The sequence below is a fragment of the Geotrypetes seraphini genome, chromosome 12, assembly GCF_902459505.1.
Source record: "Geotrypetes seraphini chromosome 12, aGeoSer1.1, whole genome shotgun sequence".
Classification (NCBI taxonomy): Eukaryota; Metazoa; Chordata; class Amphibia; order Gymnophiona; family Dermophiidae; genus Geotrypetes; species Geotrypetes seraphini.
Genome location: NC_047095.1, coordinates 58,516,220 through 58,535,953, shown reverse-complemented (window position 1 = coordinate 58,535,953; position 19,734 = coordinate 58,516,220). Strand labels below are relative to the sequence as shown.

The 19,734-nt window shown below is 44.6% G+C and overlaps 1 protein-coding gene across 1 annotated transcript in view; it reads left to right on the top strand.

Annotated features, from left to right (window-relative positions):
- Positions 1-411: 411 nt before the first annotated feature.
- The window catches only part of GPX7 (glutathione peroxidase 7), a 32,443-nt gene continuing 13,120 nt past the window's right edge, over positions 412-19,734 (top strand). Inside the window, exon 1 of the mRNA XM_033917027.1 lies at positions 412-690. Within this exon, the coding sequence (XP_033772918.1) occupies positions 514-690 (177 nt within the window). The 5' untranslated portion in view covers positions 412-513. The remainder of the gene's footprint in view (positions 691-19,734) is intronic.

The window sequence follows — 19,734 nt, the reverse complement described above, 5'->3', positions numbered from 1 at the left end:
GTAAGGGAGCAGGAGGGGCAGCAGCAACAGGCCCGAGGCATGCCGGGAAAGAGAGCCCCCCCTCACTAGAGAAATTGGGATGCTGCCGGACGTGAGCTTGTGGCTGCAAGGGAGCAGGAGGGGCAGCAACAGGCCCAAGGCATGCTGGGAGAAAGATGCCCCCCCCCCTCACTAGAGAAATTGGGTTGCTGCCGGACGTGAGCACCTGGCTACAAGGGAGCAGGAGGGGAAGCAGCAACAGGCCCGAGGCATGCCGGGAAAGAGAGCCCCCCCCCTCCCCCTCACTAGAGAAATTGGGATGCTGCCGGACGTGAGCTTGTGGCTGCAAGGGAGCAGGAGGGGCAGCAACAGGCCCGAGGCATGCCGGGAGAAAGATGCCCCCCCCCCTCACTAGAGAAATTGGGTTGCTGCCGGACCTGAGCACGTGGCTGCAAGGGAGCAGGAGGGGCAGCAACAGGCCCGAGGCATGCCGGGAAGGGAGAGCCCTCCCCCCCCCTCCCCCGAGAGATTGGGATGCTACGGCTGCCGAAACTCAAAGTCTTCTGCCTAAGTTTCGCCATGCTGATCGCACTCTCCGCCCTCCTGTTCCTGCTGTTCGCGGCTTCCGAGCAGAAAAGCAAAGACTTTTATACGTTCAAAGTAGTGAACATCAGGGGCAAATTAGTCTCGCTGGAGAAATACCGAGGATCGGTAAGTTCGGATTGACGTCCCTGCATGCCAACCTCTGCTCGCCTGAGCGATGTCTATCGCCCGACCTGGATTGGAACGCAAACTTTGCGCGCTGACTGACCCTCTAGTGCGCGTTCGTTTCCATTTCCTGCATACGTGGCACGTTTCTTCCTCTCTCAACGGGGTCTCTATGCAAATCTTCCAGTTTCCTAAAAAGAAATGCATGCGCAAAATCTCAAGCCAAACCTCTGAAAAAAAGGTCGTTTCCAAAAGTGTGTGTGGCATTAGCATTGGCAAATATGTCAAAGCTGGCGTCCCCTGCGTTTGCCAAAGAGTTTGTTGCAGAGGAAAGTTGGTGATCGATCATATGGAACATTCATTTCTATCGGTCTTTTAACTTTTGCTTTTTCATGTAAACTTCTGTGTGTGTATATGTGGGGTTTTTTATTGAAGGAATCAACTACATATACAATAAAATAAAGAGATATTCATTATAATTTGATTCACAATTATAATATATTCAGACATATTTCTATCATTCCTCCAAAATATATTTCCATATGACCTATTTCATTCCTCGCTACATCCCCCCCCACTATTCCCTTCCCCCCCATTCCTTTTATGGTATATTTGTATATGTGTGTTTAATATGTTTGAAGTTGGACGGATGCATTTTGTCTGTGAACCTGTCTCCATCCTATCTGCAATGGTCCAGAAATCCCCTCACCCTAGTCCTAAAATCCCACTGAAGTATGCCAAGATTTTAAGTTGGGTCCACTCTGGATCCAAATGAACTGAAGGAGAGCCACCAAATATCATCCCATGAGATATTACCGATCAGCATGCGGGTGAGCATTTCCAAATGCACTTAATGCTTCTCTCTCATTGAGAAATGCTAACCCCCTTGTCTACTAGCAGTTTCTAGCGCAGGAAGCCGCGCTGCTCCCGCCGTTTATAGGAACTCAATGAGCATCGGGAGCAGCGCACTCTCTCTGCGCTAAAAAACGCTAGTTCGGTTTCGTCCTTCAAGCATGCAGCTCTTCTCAATACAATTTCTAATTTCCATAGGGAGCTTGAATAGAGAAACACGCTGTAGCAGAAAAAAAAGAAATCTTTTTTTTTAATCTTTATTGATTTTCCAATCTTCAATAGTGCAATACATAAATATGTCATATATAATAAGTCAATATAAGCACATTTAACTTTCAAATATACATAACCATCCAATTTCTCTCTCCCTCCCACCCATCTAATGATCATTTAATAAAACGCAGAAATATAGATTTCCCCAATAACCTTACCCTGTTAGCCATATTCTTCCATCCTCCCACCCATCCCAAGTGTAAATATTTAAAAATCAAATTATGACAGAAATACCCCCCCCCTTCCCTGGATGTGCATCAAAATAAACAAGAACTGACTCGCAATTTAAAAAAACCCTATTATAGTGAGGTAACATAAGATGTCAATGGGCCCCATACCAATTTAAATATATTACCATACCCCAAACTATCAGCGTTCATCCTTTCAAATCTATAACTGGAGCAAAGATTTGTCCACCAGAAAGGAAAATTGAAACGATCACAGTTCTTCCAGTTTTGAGTTATCATCTGGATGGCTATCCCAGTCATTATAAGGAAAAGATGGCCTTTATATTGATCCATAGGGGATCAAAAGTTAAGTATCAAAAGACAATAGAAAAACAGATGATCCAGTGTCTAACTTATGCAACCTAATAGGGGTCCAAAAAGATCTATGTAACAGAAAAAAACCATGAAATATTATTGGGGGTCACCCCAGAGATCTCCAGGGTCCACCATTGGCCCCCGGGCCTTGCATTGAAGAACACTGGTCTAAGCCCTTCCCCCTCATGTGCATTATCTCTCCTGCCCACAATACCTGTGTCCATGTCCACCATCATCACCTTTCCATACTTCCAAGTATCCAGCCTCTCCCCTTCTCTAAACCCCAAACTATCTAGCAGTTTAATGCATTTTCTTCATTTTGTAAGGGCTGTGGAGTCAGTATACCAAGCCTTTGACGGATTCCATTTTTCTAATGTCCGACTGCGACTCCTACAGATATTATGCATTAAATATTTTGTTCTGGATCTAAAGTACTGATAAATATAACTTTATGGTTAGGACAAAGATATGCATATATAAGTATGAAATTATATAAATTTACCATATATTATTTTTTTTAAACATTTTTAAACAGAAATCAGTTGGTGCATTTTTTACTGAATCTGACTAACTCAAACTTGCTTCTGACTTCAGAAGCAAAAATAAAATAGGGCTGTGGAGGTGGACTGTGGGCTGTGTTCTAGGGCTTTTTCTGGTACCCAGCAATCATAAGGCTTGAATCTGGCTACTGGGCATTTTAAACGATGATGACTTTTTTGTTTCCTCCCCACCCCCTACACCCCAATGTGAGGGTAACCCAGTCAGGGCATAGATGGCCACAAAAAATCCTCTAGTAATAAAAAGTGCACATCACAGCAGGTTCAAAGGCTGTTTAATCTTTTCTAGCCTCACAAAACACATGTTAAATGTATATATCCTATATAATAAAAGGTTAGTGGCACATGCGCTTTTAAAAAAGCGTGATTACTGTGGCCGTGGTGTGTGATCCGTGGCCGTGTTCCATTTTAGAACCCAGACAATGATCACTCTGGCCACGCCCCTCCTTCTGCCCTCACCAACCCGAAGGAAGCTCAGCAGACCTCCCGCCCTCACCTCACCAAGCTGGAAACCATACCTCCCTCCCTTGCTCACCGCTGCTGCCGCTGAGCCTCCTTTTCGGGCCAGCCTGCGATCGTGGCCGGCTTTGGCGGACCTCGCGGGCCGCTTTCCGGCCTTGGTGGCACGTTCCCTCTGACGCATGGGATCACGTCGGGGGAAGCGTGCTTCCAGGTTGGGGAGCGGCCTGCGAAGTTCGCTGGGGCCGGCCACCACGATCGCGGCCTGCTTTGAAGAGGAGCAGGCCAGGTAAGCAGGGGGATTAATTCAGGGGGCCAGAGGGAGAGGGAAAGGGGCCATGAAGAGATAGGGAGAGGGAAAGGGGGCTGATTTGAGGGGGAGGTATTCTGGGGACAGACAGTTTTACTCTGGGGGGAAGACAGAAGGGCCCATGTAGAGACAGGGAGAAGGAAAGGGCTGCTTTGGGGGAGGGGTGTGCTAGGGTGAGACAGAAGGGGCCATGGAAAGATAGGGAGAGGGAAAAGGGGCTGCTTTGGGGGAGGGGTGTGCTGGGGGGAGACAGAAGGGGCCATGGAGAGATAGGGAGAGGGAAAGGGGGCTGCTTTGGGTGGGAGGTGTATGCTGGGGGCAGACAGCTTTGCTCGGGGGGGGGGGGCGGGACAGAAGGACACAGACAGCAGCCAAGGAGAGAGAGATAAAGAAACACAGACAGACAGACACTCTATTCTAGCACCCGTTAATGTAACGGGCTTAAAGACTAGTGTATATATATATATATATATATATATATATATATATATATATAACCCTCCATTATCAAAATAACAGAATCTTAAAGATTATGAGCCCAGTAGGAACAGGGAAAGTACCTGCACATAATAAATGTTGTACCACAAAAAAGTGGTATATCAAATCCATGATCCCCTTACCCTTTACAGTAGGCAAGTTCTTTTTACTCGCCCTCATATGGAAGTCTGTGGGTAGGCATAGAACAGTGGTCTCAAACCCTTTGCAGGGCCATATTTTGGATTTGTAGGTACTTGGAGGGCCTCAGAAAAAAAATAGTTAATGTCTTATTAAAGAAATGACAATTTTGCATGAGGTAAAACTCTTTATAGTTTATAAATCCTTCCTTTTGGCTAAGTCTTAATAATAATATTGTCATTTATAGCTAAAGAGACATATGATCAAGAAACGGTTTTATTTTACTTTTGTGATTATGATAAACATACCGAGGGCCTCAAAATAGTACCTGGCGGGCCGTGAGTTTGAGACCACTGAGTTAAGGGGAACAGTTAATCTGCTGGCTGGGTTGGAGGGCAGAGGGGAGAACAGGACAATCAAGCCATTGTGACATCACTGATGAGACTGGCTCTTATCAAGGCATTATGACATCACAATCTCAGCTCTGCTTCTCAAAGACAAAAAGGATGTCATGGTTAAAGTTTAGCCAGAGGTCTCCAACTCCAACCCTTTGCAGGGCCAGATTTTGGATTTGTAGGTACTTGGAGGGCCTCAGAAAAAAATAGTGAATGTCTTATTAAAGAAATGACAATTTTGCATACTTTTGTGATTATGATAAACATACCGAGGGCCTCAAAATAGTACGCCCCACACCATACTCGCAGTATGCTTAGCTATTTTATTTCTTTGGATTTATATCCCGTCCTGCCAGAAGAGCTCAGAACAGGTATACTACGTTTGTTACGAACACAATTTTTGTATTGTTTTTACATTTTTAAGCTTGTGGCTCACAGCAAGACCGGACCACAGAAGAAGGTTGGTGTTAAGATCGAAACATGGCCCGTGTCGAGCCTATGCCACAATTATACTGTGTAACTCGTGTCATTGTGTTTTTGATTGTGTTACCTTTGTACCATTTTTTTAAATAAATTGCATGAACAAGATACTAGTTCCACTTTCTTTTTCCATATATACATAATAAAACAACAGGATAAACATCATAAAACATGAACTACTTCTCCTATCCATTCAGACATGTCTGACCCTTGTATAATCTATAGGCCAGTCCTCCCCATGCTTCCCTGTTTTCCACGACTTCTTTCAATGGCTTGATGTTCATTCCCGTGCCAACGGGCCTTTGGTCTCCCCTGCTTCCTCTTACCACTGACCATTCCGAGTAGCACCTCCTTTTCTAGTGAATTCGCCCTCATCACATGTCCAAAACCATTGTCCATAAATAATACTGATTTTACCATCTCATCAGTAATTTGGATTTTGGGTGTCTATATAGGCAAAAATTTATCTCTGGAACCTCATATTAATTTAACCCTCCCCCCTTTTACTAAACCACGATAGCGGTTATTAGCGCAGGGAGCCGTGTTGAATGCTCCACGCTGCTCCCGATGCTCATAGGAACTCTGAACGTCAAGAGTAGCGCGGAGCATTCAATGTGGCTCCCTGCGCTAATAACCGCTATTGCGGTTTAGTAAAAGGGGGGAGGGGGGGTTAGTGCGGAAAAAAGTCATTTGGTTTATTTTGGAAATTCAGGAGAATTAGAAACTTTTTGGGAGAACATTATTAATGCAATCTCTATTCTTGTCTTTGATATATGTAACATTATTCACTTAGACTATTCAAAATTGTTATTGCAGTATAATCTCATTATAACGGACTTCAAGGGACCTGGAAAAACAGTCCGTTAAATCCAGAGTCCGTTATATCCAGAGTTGCATTTTTTTTTTAAATTTAATTTAGGGGAGACACGTGATGATATGAACGAGTGAGGACGTCTCCTCGTTCACTCCGGGGCAGCCCTGCCGAATCGTACAAAATTGCTGACACCCTGCCGACCCGATCGCAGCGTGAAACGCCGGGTACGATCCCTCTTTATATGGATCGTTATCTTACCCGATCCCAGGAAATAAAGAAGCAGAAATCGGCGAAAAAAACCGGACCACGTGCACGACCGGTGGAGCCCAAGATGGCGGCGAGTCCCGCGGCGGCGGTCTCCAGCCTGTCTGAATCGGCTTTGAGCGATATTAAGGCAGCGCTCTCACAGGTACTGGGGCCCCAAATGGAGACTCTCACCTCCCAAATTGCTAACATTGAGACTTTGCTGGCTACGGCGGCGGCTCGTACCGCGGAGCTGGAGGGCAGAGTGTCTGACCTGGAAGACTCCTCGACGGCGCGGGACACAGATATTAGCACGCTGCAGGCGCAGGTTAGGGCCCAGAATGATAAGATTGATGATCTTGAGAACAGATCTCGTCGCTCTAACCTGCGTCTGATGGGCATTCCGGAGACGTTGCCGGAGAGAGCCTTACCTGAATTACTGGAGACCTGGCTGCGGGACGAATTCACTTTGAGACCATCACTGGGGCCCTTACGTATAGAACGGGCGCATCGGCTGGGCTCCCGACCTGGCCTAGATAGACGCCCGCGTGTTGTGATATTAAAATTGTTAAACTTCCAACACAAAATTGAGTTGCTGCGCCAGTACAGAGCCAAGAAGGATGACCTGAATTACGATGGTCAGCCAGTCCGACTGAGCCAGGATTTCTCGATAGCTTTGCAGGAGCGGCGACGACCTTATTACCCCTTATGTGCACGCCTGGCGGATTTGAAACAGCGTTTTCAATTCAACTACCCAGCTACATTGAGGATTCACTGCAATGGAGTCTGGAAAACTTTTCAGACCCCAGAGGAGGCGGATGTCTACATGCAGCAACTGGGCTCCAAGAAGCCGGGAGCGGACTAACCTGGGTTTGGACACAGGCTGGGTAGGGTTGGTGTCTGCATAAGACTTTTGTGTTCATTGCTGTTTGCAGGGACAATATTCTACATACATTATGTTAGATAGACAGATACTTGAAGGTCAGGGAGGCCCTGGGGGGTGATCATTTTGTGCCTCTAGTTCCTCCAGATGGGGGTTCTGGGATTAGTAAATGGGGTAGAGGGGGTTGGGGATATCTTGGGGGCAGCAGCGGTATGGTTTGGGGATGTTTGTATGTTTACTGCCTTTTTTGTTTTATTGCATGGTTTCCAGCGGAGAGGGTGGTTTGCTTGGGAGTGGATTGTGTGGTCTCGGGGCGAGGCTGGGCGTCCCGGGACTCTTAGTACTATTAGAAGTGGTGTTATTGATAGAAGGGATAGGGATCCTTACGGGTGATCGTAACTTACGTATTCTTTCCTGGAATGTTTCAGGAATAACGTCTCCCGTAAAACGCACTAAAATACTTTCTCAATTGAAACATCACTCTGCAGATATAGCTTGCTTACAGGAGACTAGGCTTACTGATAGTGAACACCGGAAACTTCAGAGAGGATGGGTCGGAGATTTACACTTTGCTTCTGCACCAGGGAGGAGAGCTGGGGTGGCTATATTGATTCGCAGGGGCTTCTTGGGTACAGTGCGGGTATTGCGACGTGACCCTCAGGGTAGGTATCTATTGGTGCGGGTGGAGGGACCTGGTGGGACGTTCCGACTATTGGTGGGATATGGTCCAAATAGCTATCAACATGCATTTTTTCAGAATCTGGTGAATATTTGTGTACGGGATCAGGGCTGCCCTCTGATTTTGGTGGGTGACCTGAATCAAGTACATAATCCCACTATGGACCGCTCTGGGTTGCCGAGTATGGCCAGAGTGAAACAAACGAAGGGCATTCCCTATTTATGTAGAGCCTTGGGGTTGGTGGACTCCTGGAGACTATTACATCCAACCGAACGGGATTATACGCACCAGTCTAGAGCACACGGTTCTTTTTCTAGACTAGATTACATCTTACTCTCTGAGACTTTGTTTCCTAGGGTCGCGGAGGCCACGATAGGCCCTTTAGAGATATCGGATCACAATATGATCTGGATTGACGTGGCACTGGGAGGTCACCGGGGTCCGGGAACTGGATGGAGATTTCCCTCCTATTTACACAAAGATGTTCATTTCCAGGAATTCTTACAAGAAAAATGGGAGGCTTACTGTACACATAATGCCCAACATGTTGACCACCCAACTTTATTTTGGGATGCGGCCAAAGCGGTATTGCGCGGGGATATTCTTGCTTATGTCACTACTAGAACCCGTAGAATAGCACGCCGCATAATATACCTGGAACGACAAGTGACACTGTTGAAACAGGACTTGTTGCGCGATCCCTCTGAGGCTAATACTGAGGCATATAGGGCGGCGTTGGTGGAGCTTAATTCCCTCATCCACGAACGCACCAAGAAACTTTTGTTTTACCGTAAATTTCAATTTCATAAATATGGTAACAAGGCGGGTAAATTGCTAGCGGCTATAACAAAAAGTTGGAAGGGGTCCAGATACATACCCATGATAAAGGATAGCTCGGGGAAGTTTTTGACTTCGTCAGTGGATATTGCGGGGGGTTTTCAGAAATATTTTGAGGCATTTTATGCATCCCCTGGCTTGTACACGGGTCCCGATGTACAGGACTATTTGGCAGATGCGGGATTGCCTCGACTGACAGTGGCCCAGACATCCAGATTAGACAGGCCGCTACATGTACAGGAGGTGACCTTGGCAATCCAAAAGCTGCGATCTTGTACAGCACCGGGCCCGGATGGCTACTCCCCCGAGTTTTACAAGATCTTATCCCCCTGTATAGGTAACTCTCTTTTGAATTATTACATAGCTATACAGGAACAGGGGGTTTTTCCCCGTCACAGTAATGACGCCCTGATTACCTTGATTCCAAAACCATCTAAACCCCCAGACGACATAGAATCCTATCGACCAATATCTCTACTGAATGTTGATGTTAAGATACTAGCTAGAGTCCTAGCTGATAGATTGGCCCTTATTCTGCCCTCCATAATAGTGCCTGAACAAGTGGGATTTGTTCGCAACAGGCATTCCACCATTAATGTCCGGCGCATACTTTTAGCTCTTTCCCGTGCACAATTAGAACAACGCCCTGGACTGCTTGTCGGGTTAGATGCAGCAAAAGCTTTTGATAAAGTTAACTGGCACTATCTGTTTCAGGTCTTAAACTATATCGGGATCCCCGCGGGCTTCCTCTCCTCTGTACAAGCACTTTACAATGGCCCGACGGCCTCGGTGCTGGTTAATGGAGTGAGATCTTCTCCCTTTGCCATTGGTAGGGGGACAAGACAGGGCTGCCCACTATCCCCCTTGCTTTTTCTGCTGTATTTAGACCCATTGTTGCGCACTATACAAAAGGATGATATACTTGTGGGTTTACCTGAGGGCACGTCGCAATTACGGGTGCTGGCCTTTGCGGATGACCTTTTATTGGCATTGGATACTCCACACAGCTCATTACCAAGAGCGTTAGAACTATTGGATGAGTTTCACATTTATTCTGGCTTGGAGTTGAATAAGCAAAAATCTTTAGCACTTCCCACTTTACCAGAGGTGAGATACACTTGGCCGGGGGACTTTCCACTACAGTGGGCTACTTCTTCGTTGACATATTTGGGTGTAATTATCCCCCAAAATTTGAATAGACTCTATTCCGCAAATATAACACCCCTGCTTCATCGCACTGCTAATACACTGCATGGCTGGCGGACATTCCCTATTTCCCTGTCAGGCCGAATAGCTCTTTATAACATGATGGTTGTGCCTCAATGGACATATGTCCTACAAATGCTCCCTCTCATGTTAACCACATCTCACACCGCACTTCATAGCTCCCATCTCTCTAAATATTTATGGCAGGGTAGAAGAGCGAGGATTTCTTTGGCTAAGTTGAGGCTTCCTGTGGACCAAGGGGGGCTGGGATTACTATGTGTATCTCGGTTTAACCTAGCATGTCAATTACGTCACATCCATGACTGGTTCTGTGACACTTCTGATTTTTCTATGCCTGTGATTGAACATTTTTCCTTCCAGCCATATCATTTTAGCTATCTTCTCCATGCTCCTCAGTTACCAGACTTACCTCAGCTGAAGTCCCATCCACTTTTACCAGCGATGCGCTCAGCGTGGAGGTTGTTGTGTAAGGGCTTGCAGATTTCTCCTCACCATACACCTTGCCTTCCATTGATTGGAAATGGTGATTTCTTACCTGGCATGGACTCTGCAGTGTTCAGACGCTGGTCTAGTGCGGGCCTCCAATATGTGTCACAGACCGTACAAGATAATGGTTCACCGATCCCCTTCAGAGACCTACAAACGCAGTTTCGGCTATCATCTATGGACTGGTTTGCGTATCGACAGCTTACACATTATTTACAGTCCTTGACAACGGGGAGGTTGCAGGAGGATATACAAGACAGATTGCAAGAAGCGCTTGCACTCACTGCTCCGGAGTCAATGTCCCTCAGATTCTTCCATAAGGGGCTACAGAAACGGGCGGGTGAATTGGACTTTCTTGCCTTGGCTCAGAGGTGGTCTGCTGATCTTCAATTACCAATTGCAGCGGATGTGATTCGCAGAGGCATTCGTGCAGGAAGGACCACGACGGTGTCCTCGATTGAGAGGGAAAGAAATTACAAATTTATGCTGAGAGCCTTCTGTACGCCCAAGAGGGCGCATGTGATTGGGATAAGTGCGGACCACAGTTGCCGGAAATGTGCTGGTTCTATGGCCTCGTTTGGACATATGTTTTGGTCATGCCCCATGATCTCTTCCTTTTGGATGCAGCTAGTGTCTTTAGTGGCACGACTTTGGCATTGCTCTTGGAGATTGCACCCCACTTTCCTTTTCACGATGCAGATTCGATTCCACCCACCTAGACCAGGTTGTGCAGCATTCTTAAGGAAAACTGTATTACTGGGACGAAAATGTATCTTGCTGCAATGGCTTTCACCACAACCTCCGACTGTCCCTCAATGGAGAGCATTAATGTTACACCAAATGCTACTGGAACGTCGTGAAGTGATGGATTTGTCAACTAAAGCTGGACGTTTATACACTCAGTGCTGGTACCCTTTTAGCTTGACTTTTACTCCTTATGTTCAACACCAACTTTGGGGTACTTAATTGACTTCTTTTTTCCCCTTTGCTTTATCTTTCTTGATTTGTTACCGCTGCTGCCGGGGTGGGTGGGAGGGTGGGAGGGGGGGGGGTTGGTTGGGTGGGTGGGGATTGGCTTTGTCTGCTATTTGAAATTTGTGCTATGCTTTGTTCATTGCTATGTTTATGCTTTAATAAAAATGATTTAAACATAAAAAATTTAATTTAGGTCAACTTGAAACAACGTACAATCAATGAACAACAGTCACTGCACAAGCGTATCGGCAACATCAAGAACAAAACTCAGCAAAACATTGGTATGGCACGAAATAATTGCAAAACCAGAACACGAAAAGATATTCTAAAGCATTGTCGTACTGTAATGGAAAGAAAAATAATCTGTCATTTTCTTAGAAACATAGAAAGATGACAGCAGAAAAGGGCTACATCCCATCAAGTCTGCCCACTCTACTGACCCACCCCATTAAGTCTGAGTGTTGATGACCTAGTTCCTCAGCTCGACCCTCGTAGGGATCCCACGTGGATGTCCCATTTATTCTTAAAGTCAAGCACGCTGATGGCCTTGATCACCTGCACTGGAAGTTTGTTCCAGTGATCTACCACCCTTTCTGTGAAGAAGTACTTCCTGGTGTCACCACTAAATTTCCCTCCTCTGAGTTTGAGCGGGTGCCCCCTTGTGAACAAGGGTCCCTTGGGAACGAATATGTCGTTTTCCACCTCAACACGACCTGTGACGTACTTAAATGTCTCAATCATGTCACCCCTTTCCCTGCGCTCCTCTAGAGTATAGAGCTACAATTTGCCCAGTCTTTCTTCGTAGGAGAGACCCTTGAGTCCGGAGACCATTCTAGTGGCCATCCGCTGGACCGACTCGGCTCGAAGCACATCTTTACAATAATGTGGCCTCCAGAATTGCACACAGTATTCCAGATGAGGTCTCACCATGGTTCTGTAAAGTGGCATTATGACTTCAGGTTTGCGGCTGACGAAGCTTCTCTTGATACATCCCATCATTTGCCTTGCCTTGGATGAGGCCTTCTCTACTTGTTTGACAGCCTTCATGTCTGCACTGATGATTACTCCCAAGTCCCGTTCTTCTGAAGTCCTAGCTAGTGCTTCTCCATTCAAGTTGTATGTTCTGCATGGATTTCTGCTGCCGAGATGCATGACCTTACACTTCTTAGCGTTGAAGCCCAGCTGCCATGTCGAGGACCAGTTTTCCAACGTGATCAGATCCTGCGTCATACTATCCTTGTGTGCATTTTGATACTATTTCACCGGTACACCACGCGCCTTGTAGGCGGAGCCTGCATGTCTGTTATAGCCGTACAAAACTACAGCTAAAATAGGCTCTGGGGACCAAATTGTTTGTCCGTTATATGCGAAAGTCCGTTATATGCGGTGATGTTCTGCATGGCCGGGATCAGCGGACCTTGTCCACTATAAACGATATTCCATTTTAAGTGAGTCCGTTATAATGAGATTATACTGTACTTAGATTGCAGACTTTATGAAACACAGCAGTTTGATTTTTAGGCTAAGAAAGGGAGACAGAATCTCACTGTATTTATTAAAGTAGCATGGGATTCCTAAATACCCCCCTCCCCCCCCCTTTTACAAAACCATGCAAGAGGTTTTTAGCGATCCTCTCGCATGGTTTTGTAAAAGGGGGGGTTATTGTCTGTTCAAAATTTATTATGACAACGCACCAACTTATATGATCTCTTTCATATGTTTTCCTATGGTCGGAAAGCACTATTGAAGAGCAAAATCTCTATTTCAGTTTCCGTAGGTGAAAGAAAGAAAGAAATTGCAATGTTTACCTATCAAACTGCTAAATCTTTGAAAAAACTTGCCAGTTCATTTTACTTCTTTGACTAATTATAAAAGTTTTAGAAGAGCGTTTTAAGACATATCCTAAATATGTGTTACAATGAATTAATTTTAATTTAGGTATTTTATTTATTTTGACTGCAATTCTGGAATATGTTTCCATTTTTAAATATTTGTAAAGCACAATGAACTTTTTGCAAAGCCATTTGCAGTATATAAACAATGACTAATGTAATGCAATATAACAGTACTCAAATCAATTTACAGTATAATCCCTAGTCCCCAGTATGACTAATAACACCATAGAAATGATAAAATACCAGTAGCCAACTGCTCAGAAATTTGTAAATGGCATTTAAAGCTCTGCATTTATCAAAAGGGTCATGTATGTTTCAAGTTTAATTAATTCTTGATATATTGCTCATCAAAAAGTCTGAGCGGTTTGCAGTAGAATTAAATAATTAAAAAGACAATTGCAGGGAACGTAATAATCAACCAAGCAACACGGAACAGATGGAATGAGGGAAAAGAAATACCATTAAAAAAAGAAAGAAAGTAGAGATAGAGGGAGACACAAACGGGAGGGGGGAAATATTAATCCATTCTTGATCTGGTTTTCTCATACATTGCATGCATTTTTAAACAAGAAAGATTTAAGGTTTGATTTTTGAACTTGGCTATAGACTTTTCTTGTCCAAGATGGAAGGAGCTGAAAAAGAGAAAATGGATTTACAAGTACAGGTAGTGTCAAAAACGATATAATAATAATAATAATTTATTTTCTTATATACCACCCAACCAGAAGTTCCAGGCGGTTCACAACTAGAGAACTGAGGCATATCAGTGAAGATGCAGGATATAGTAGAATTCAGTAAAATACAATACAATACTAATATAATCCCGTGTCCGTCTACGTGGCTGGGCGGAAAAACCAGGCCACTGGAATACAGTCTTTACATTATGGTAGCAATCTGGTTTATGACATCTCTTTATCTGTATTTTCAAAAATCCAAATCTAAACCCCCTGCGCCAGTAGGATTACTGACAAATAAATAGACCAGGCTCGGTGTTAGCAGAATAGAATATTATTTATATTACAAGTGGCAAATAATAATAGTAATCAGGTATGGGACTTCTTAGTTCGTAGCAAACTGGAATGCAAAAGGAATACAATTGCCTACTATTGTATGGATTATTTGGGAAAGTAAACACGTTTTGCCTAACTAGTTTCCCCTTATTACACAGGAAGCTGATATGACCTGTGCATGTAGGGGAGGTCCTACCTCAGTCAGCTTGTTCTGGAGGAGGAAGGCTCAACACTGGAGTAGCTGTAGCCTGAGTCCAGCCACTCCCTTCAGACCTCTATCCCATACTCGAAGGATAGAAGCTTAGGCATAGATAGCCGACAGGCCTCAGGATCAGGAGCCAGCAGCCTGCCCTTGTCTTAGAGAGTCTTTTGTCAGGAACCACCAGCATGGGGTCCCTTCTTAGAGACTGATAGCCAGGAGCTATGAGCCCTCTTGGGAATTCATTTTTATAATCTTTTGGACCCAGTTCCTATCTGGGAAGATGATGCTTTCCATGCCTCCTGTTCCAACCTTTTGACCGGAACATCTCCAGAAATATTCTTTAGATATTACTTCAGGGAAATTCCAGGAACCTTGGCTCCTCCTGATCACCACCAGAAATTTTGGGTTCCAAGTTGCCTAAAAGGGCCAGTGTGCTCCAAATAAGGCTCCAAGCTGGAACACGTGATGATAACGTCCCAGTTGCTTCACTTCGATTCGTCACTGATAAGACACTGAAGGAGTAGAAGTACTGTAGGCCAGAGGTTTTCCTCTGCTTCGAGCACAGTCTCTAGCAGGAGAAACGTATTCAGGCCTAACCTTTACAATATACTGCTCTACGTACACAAGGAGAGGTTAGACTAAATGATGCCTGTGCTTTGGACTTTCAGTGATGTCATCGCCCTGCTAGTAGTGTAGCAGTGCAACATTGACCCTATCAGCACAGTTAAACCTACAATCAAGCCACTGTGACATCACTGATGAGGTTGGCTCAGGCATTGGTGGAATGAGGCATTGTGATGTCACAATACCAGCTCTGGTTATCAGAGGCTGACTGCAGTGTAGCAGACCCTATCAGCACAGTTAACCTACAATCAAGCCACTGTGACATCACTGATGATGTTGGTTCAGGCATTGGTGGAATGAGGCATTGTGATGTCACAATACCAGCTCTGGTGATCAGAGGCTGACTGCAGTGTAGCAGACCCTATCAGCATAGTTAAACCTACAATCAAGCCACTGTGACATCACTGATGATGTTGGTTCAGGCATTGGTGGAATGAGGCATTGTGATGTCACAATACCAGCTCTGGTGATCAGAGGCTGACTGCAGTGTAGCAGACCCTATCAGCACAGTTAAACCTACCAATTTAGCGGACACCTAAACCACCAAGAATTAAGATGTAAAACATCTATAATTTCCCTTCAACAAAAAATGAGGGCACAGAGACTGTTGGAACTTAAGGAATTCGCATATGTGTATGGTGCTATGTGAGCCTAAATGTTAGTTCCTGAAACTCCAGCCACATGGGCAGGGTTAGCAGGTGGCAGACCAGAGTGGGGGAATTTGACAGAGAAGAATTGAGGGAGTCAGTGATCAGTGCAGACCTGAAATAGCGGTTTGCTGAGTTGAAAGAGACAATGGCAAATGTTAAAGTTGAGCTCCAGGTAATGATTGGTGAGTGGAGGAGAGTGGAGGAGATGGAGGCAAGAGCTGAGGAGAAAGGGGCCAACATACAGCAGTTGCAGTGAACCCCTCAGAGAGATGGAGATGACACAAGCCGAGAATGAGAGTACATTAGAAGACTTCAAAAACCGCTCAAGATGTAATCTGCAGTTCTGGGGTATACCTGAAGCAGAGGCCTGTATAAACGCCAGTGAGATGGTGCAGAGAATCTGTGTAGCCCTCCGGATTTTATTCAAGTAAAATCTGGTAACCTTACAATTAATCATTTATTTTTCTGGAATCCCCAATATGATGTAGCACATTTTCAAATTCCGTGTAAGTTTACTGGTTTTCCACTGTGCCAAATGTGTTAAATTTTAGGAGAGTTATTTTGCTGTTAGACATTCTCAATACCTTATGTATAATTTCTTTCCAACAGCCATTGGGTTGGAAAAAAAATAAAAAAAGATTGAATTAGGAAAGTTTGAACCTTGTGAATGTGAACAGCATCACCGAGGTTTAAGCCTTAAAGATTTTTGGTACTGCTCACAAGGTTCATCCATGTGCTAATTGTTGCCTGTACAGAGCAGGAAGTCTTGTAATACACAGCTGATGGTCAGGTTTCACTCTTAAAACACTTTTAGTTCCCTTTCTTGGACAACTTCTCTTTAGTATTAAGTTATGCATCAGAGATTCTCAACGTGATTTCTCGGAAATGGGAAGGGCTGATATTTGCTTTCAGCCCTGGTGCGAAGATAAAAATCTGTAAGCATAAGAACATAAGAAATGCCTCCGCTGGGTCAGACCTAAGGTCCATCATGCCCAGCAGTCCGCTCACGCGGCAGCCCATCAGGTCCAGGACCTGTGCAGTAATCTTTTATCTATACCCCTCTATCCCCTTTTCCAGCAGGAAATTGTCCAATCCTTTCTTAAACCCCAGTACCGTTCGCTGCCCTATAACGTCCTCTGGAAGCGCATTCCAGGTGTCCACCACACGTTGGGTAAAGAAGAACTTCCTAGCATTCGTTTTGAATCTGTCCCCTTTCAACTTTTCCGAATGCCCTCTTGTTCTTTTATTATTCGAAAGTTTGAAGAATCTGTCCCTCTCCACTTTCTCTATGCCTTTCATGATCTTGTAAGTCTCTATCATATCCCCTCTAAGTCTCCTCTTCTCCAGGGAAAAGAGACCCAGTTTCTCCAATCTTTCTCTATCTCTCTCTTTTTCTCTCTCCCTTTCTCTCTCTATTTCTGTCTCTCTCCCTTTCTCTCTTTCTTTCTCTCTCTCTCTCTCTCTCTCTATTTCTCTCTGTCTCCCTTTCTCTCTCTCTTTCTGTCCCTCTCTACTCTCTCTATGCCCTTCATGATCTTGTAAGTCTCTATCATATCCCCTCTAAGTCTCCTCTTCTCCAGGGAAAAGAGACCCAGTTTCTCCAATCTTTCTCTATCTCTCTCTTTTTCTCTCTCCCTTTCTCTCTCTCCCTTTCTCTCTCTATTTCTGTCTCTCTCCCTTTCTCTCTCTCTTTCTTTCTCTCTCTCTCTCTCTCTCTATTTCTCTCTGTCTCCCTTTCTCTCTCTCTTTCTGTCCCTCTCTACTCTCTCTATGCCCTTCATGATCTTGTAAGTCTCTGTCATATCCCCTCTAAGTCTTCTCTTCTCCAGGGAAAAGAGACCCAGTTTCTCCAATCTCTCAGCGTATGAAAGGCTTTCCATCCCCTTAATCAGTCGTGTCGCTCTCCTCTGAACTCTCTCGAGTAACACCATATCCTTCTTAAGGTATGGTGACCAATACTGGACGCAGTACTCAAGATGTGGACGCACCATTGCCCGGTACAGCGGCAGGATAACTTCTTTCGTTCTTGTTGTAATACCCTTCTTGATTATCCCCAGCATTTTATTCGCTCTCTTGGCGGCCGCTGCGCACTGTGCCGTCGGCTTCATTGTCATGTCCACCAGGAACAAAAACCCTTCTGCAGAATCAGATTCAAGAAAATCATTGGTGCAACAAATTAAGTGGTAATCAAAACATATTAAAAAGTGGCCAGCGTTATCAGTAGCGTGAGGCTTTCCTGCACACCGAGGCCACTTTTAGCAGGGAATTCTCTTGTGCAGGGAATAACATTTTCCATTTATTCTATTAATGGCCATGAGCTAATTTTTCCATTGGTGTGTGAGCCCTTGCCAATACCTATTTTCTAGGTAGTAAGGGCTCCGGCCTAAACCATGCACTAATTGGTTAAACACATAGCGATGTAGCTGTGCTAACAGATTAGCACTGGGCAGGTCTATTCTCCACCCCCCAAACACGCCCCCAATTCTAAAACTATAAAGTATTTTTAGTGCATGGGAAGCATGCACTGATCCCAAAAGTACCACAGGATGCCTGAGCATGCCCTGCAGGTGCTTTTACCCTGTAGTAAGCACATTTTGGTGAAAGCAGTTAGCTTAGCAGGGTTAAAAAAAAATAAAACCAACACCCGGTTTGGATAATTTCCTAGAAGTTCATAAGCCATTATTAAGAAGGACTTGGGAAAATCCACTGTTTATTCCTAGGATAAGCAGCATAAAATCTGTTTTACTCTTTGGGAGTTATCCAAACCTTTTTTAAAACCTGCTAAGTTATCTGCTTTCACCACATTCTTTAGCAACAAATTCCAGACTTCAATTACACGTTGAGTAAAGACATATTTTCTTCTGTTTGTTTTAAATCTACTACTTAGTAGCTTCATTACATGCTCCCTAGGCCTAGTATTTTTGCAAAGAGTAACCCAGTGATTCAAATCTACCCATTCTGCTCCATTCAGTATTTTATAGACCTCTATCATATCACCCCTGAGTCATCTCTTCTCCAAGCTGAAGAGCCCTAGCTGCTTTAGCCTTTCCTCATAGGGAAATCATCTCATCCCTATTACCATTTTCATCACCCTTCTCTGTACCTTTTCTAATTCCACTATATCTTTTTTGGTATAAACCTAAAAAAGCACATCATCACTAGAAGACTTTTTCTGGATTTACTTATAAGTTCAGAGGCCAGTCTGTACTCTTACAGTTCAGAAAAGACAGAAAATGCAACAAGAATGCACTTTAATAGTGCTACAGAAATGATTGTAGTAGAAATGGAAAAGATGTGGCCTCTTGAGGAGGTGATGTTACTTATACAATACATGCAAGTGGGCATTCCACGTTCAAACTTCTTGTGCTGCTCACAGGCCCATGGATACTCTGGACTAGATTCACCAAGCAAACCGATTGGTTTGCAACCCAATTTTACTCCGGCCCGATTCATTTACCTTTGTGCCGATCCAATCCGTGCATGCAAACAAGGGGAACGGCATGCAAAGTAAGCAGGGACGCAATTCACTAAAGAAATCTTGGAAACCGACTGGGCTGGCCGATCAACACAAGAAGCGACTGCTGGGGGCCAGTCGCAAGCAAACGTCCTCGGCCTGAAATCCCTCTTGGGCAGCCAGTTCTGAATTTTGTATTGAAACTGTGGCTGGTTTATCCGAAAGTTTTACTTAAACTTTAGATTAGGCCGTGGGTCTGGCGATGTCTCAGAGGCTGTAGCCTGAGGTTTGAAGTTTCACAATTCAGGTGTTTTACATTATATTACATTGGTGTCTTCTATCCCGCCAATACCTTTTCAGTTCTAGGCGGTTTACAACAAGAGTTGGCCTGGGCATTTCCATGGAGAATACATGGTTAACAGATGTAGTATGCGTCGGGATCTGTGGAGGGTCGATCAGGTTTAGATAGATCATTTGATAAATTTTTTGAATAGAAAGGTTTCAAGTTCTTTCCTGAATGTTTTGTAGTTGGGCGTTATAGCCAGCAGATTGGAGAGGTGGCGGTCTAGTTTCGCTGCTCTGGTG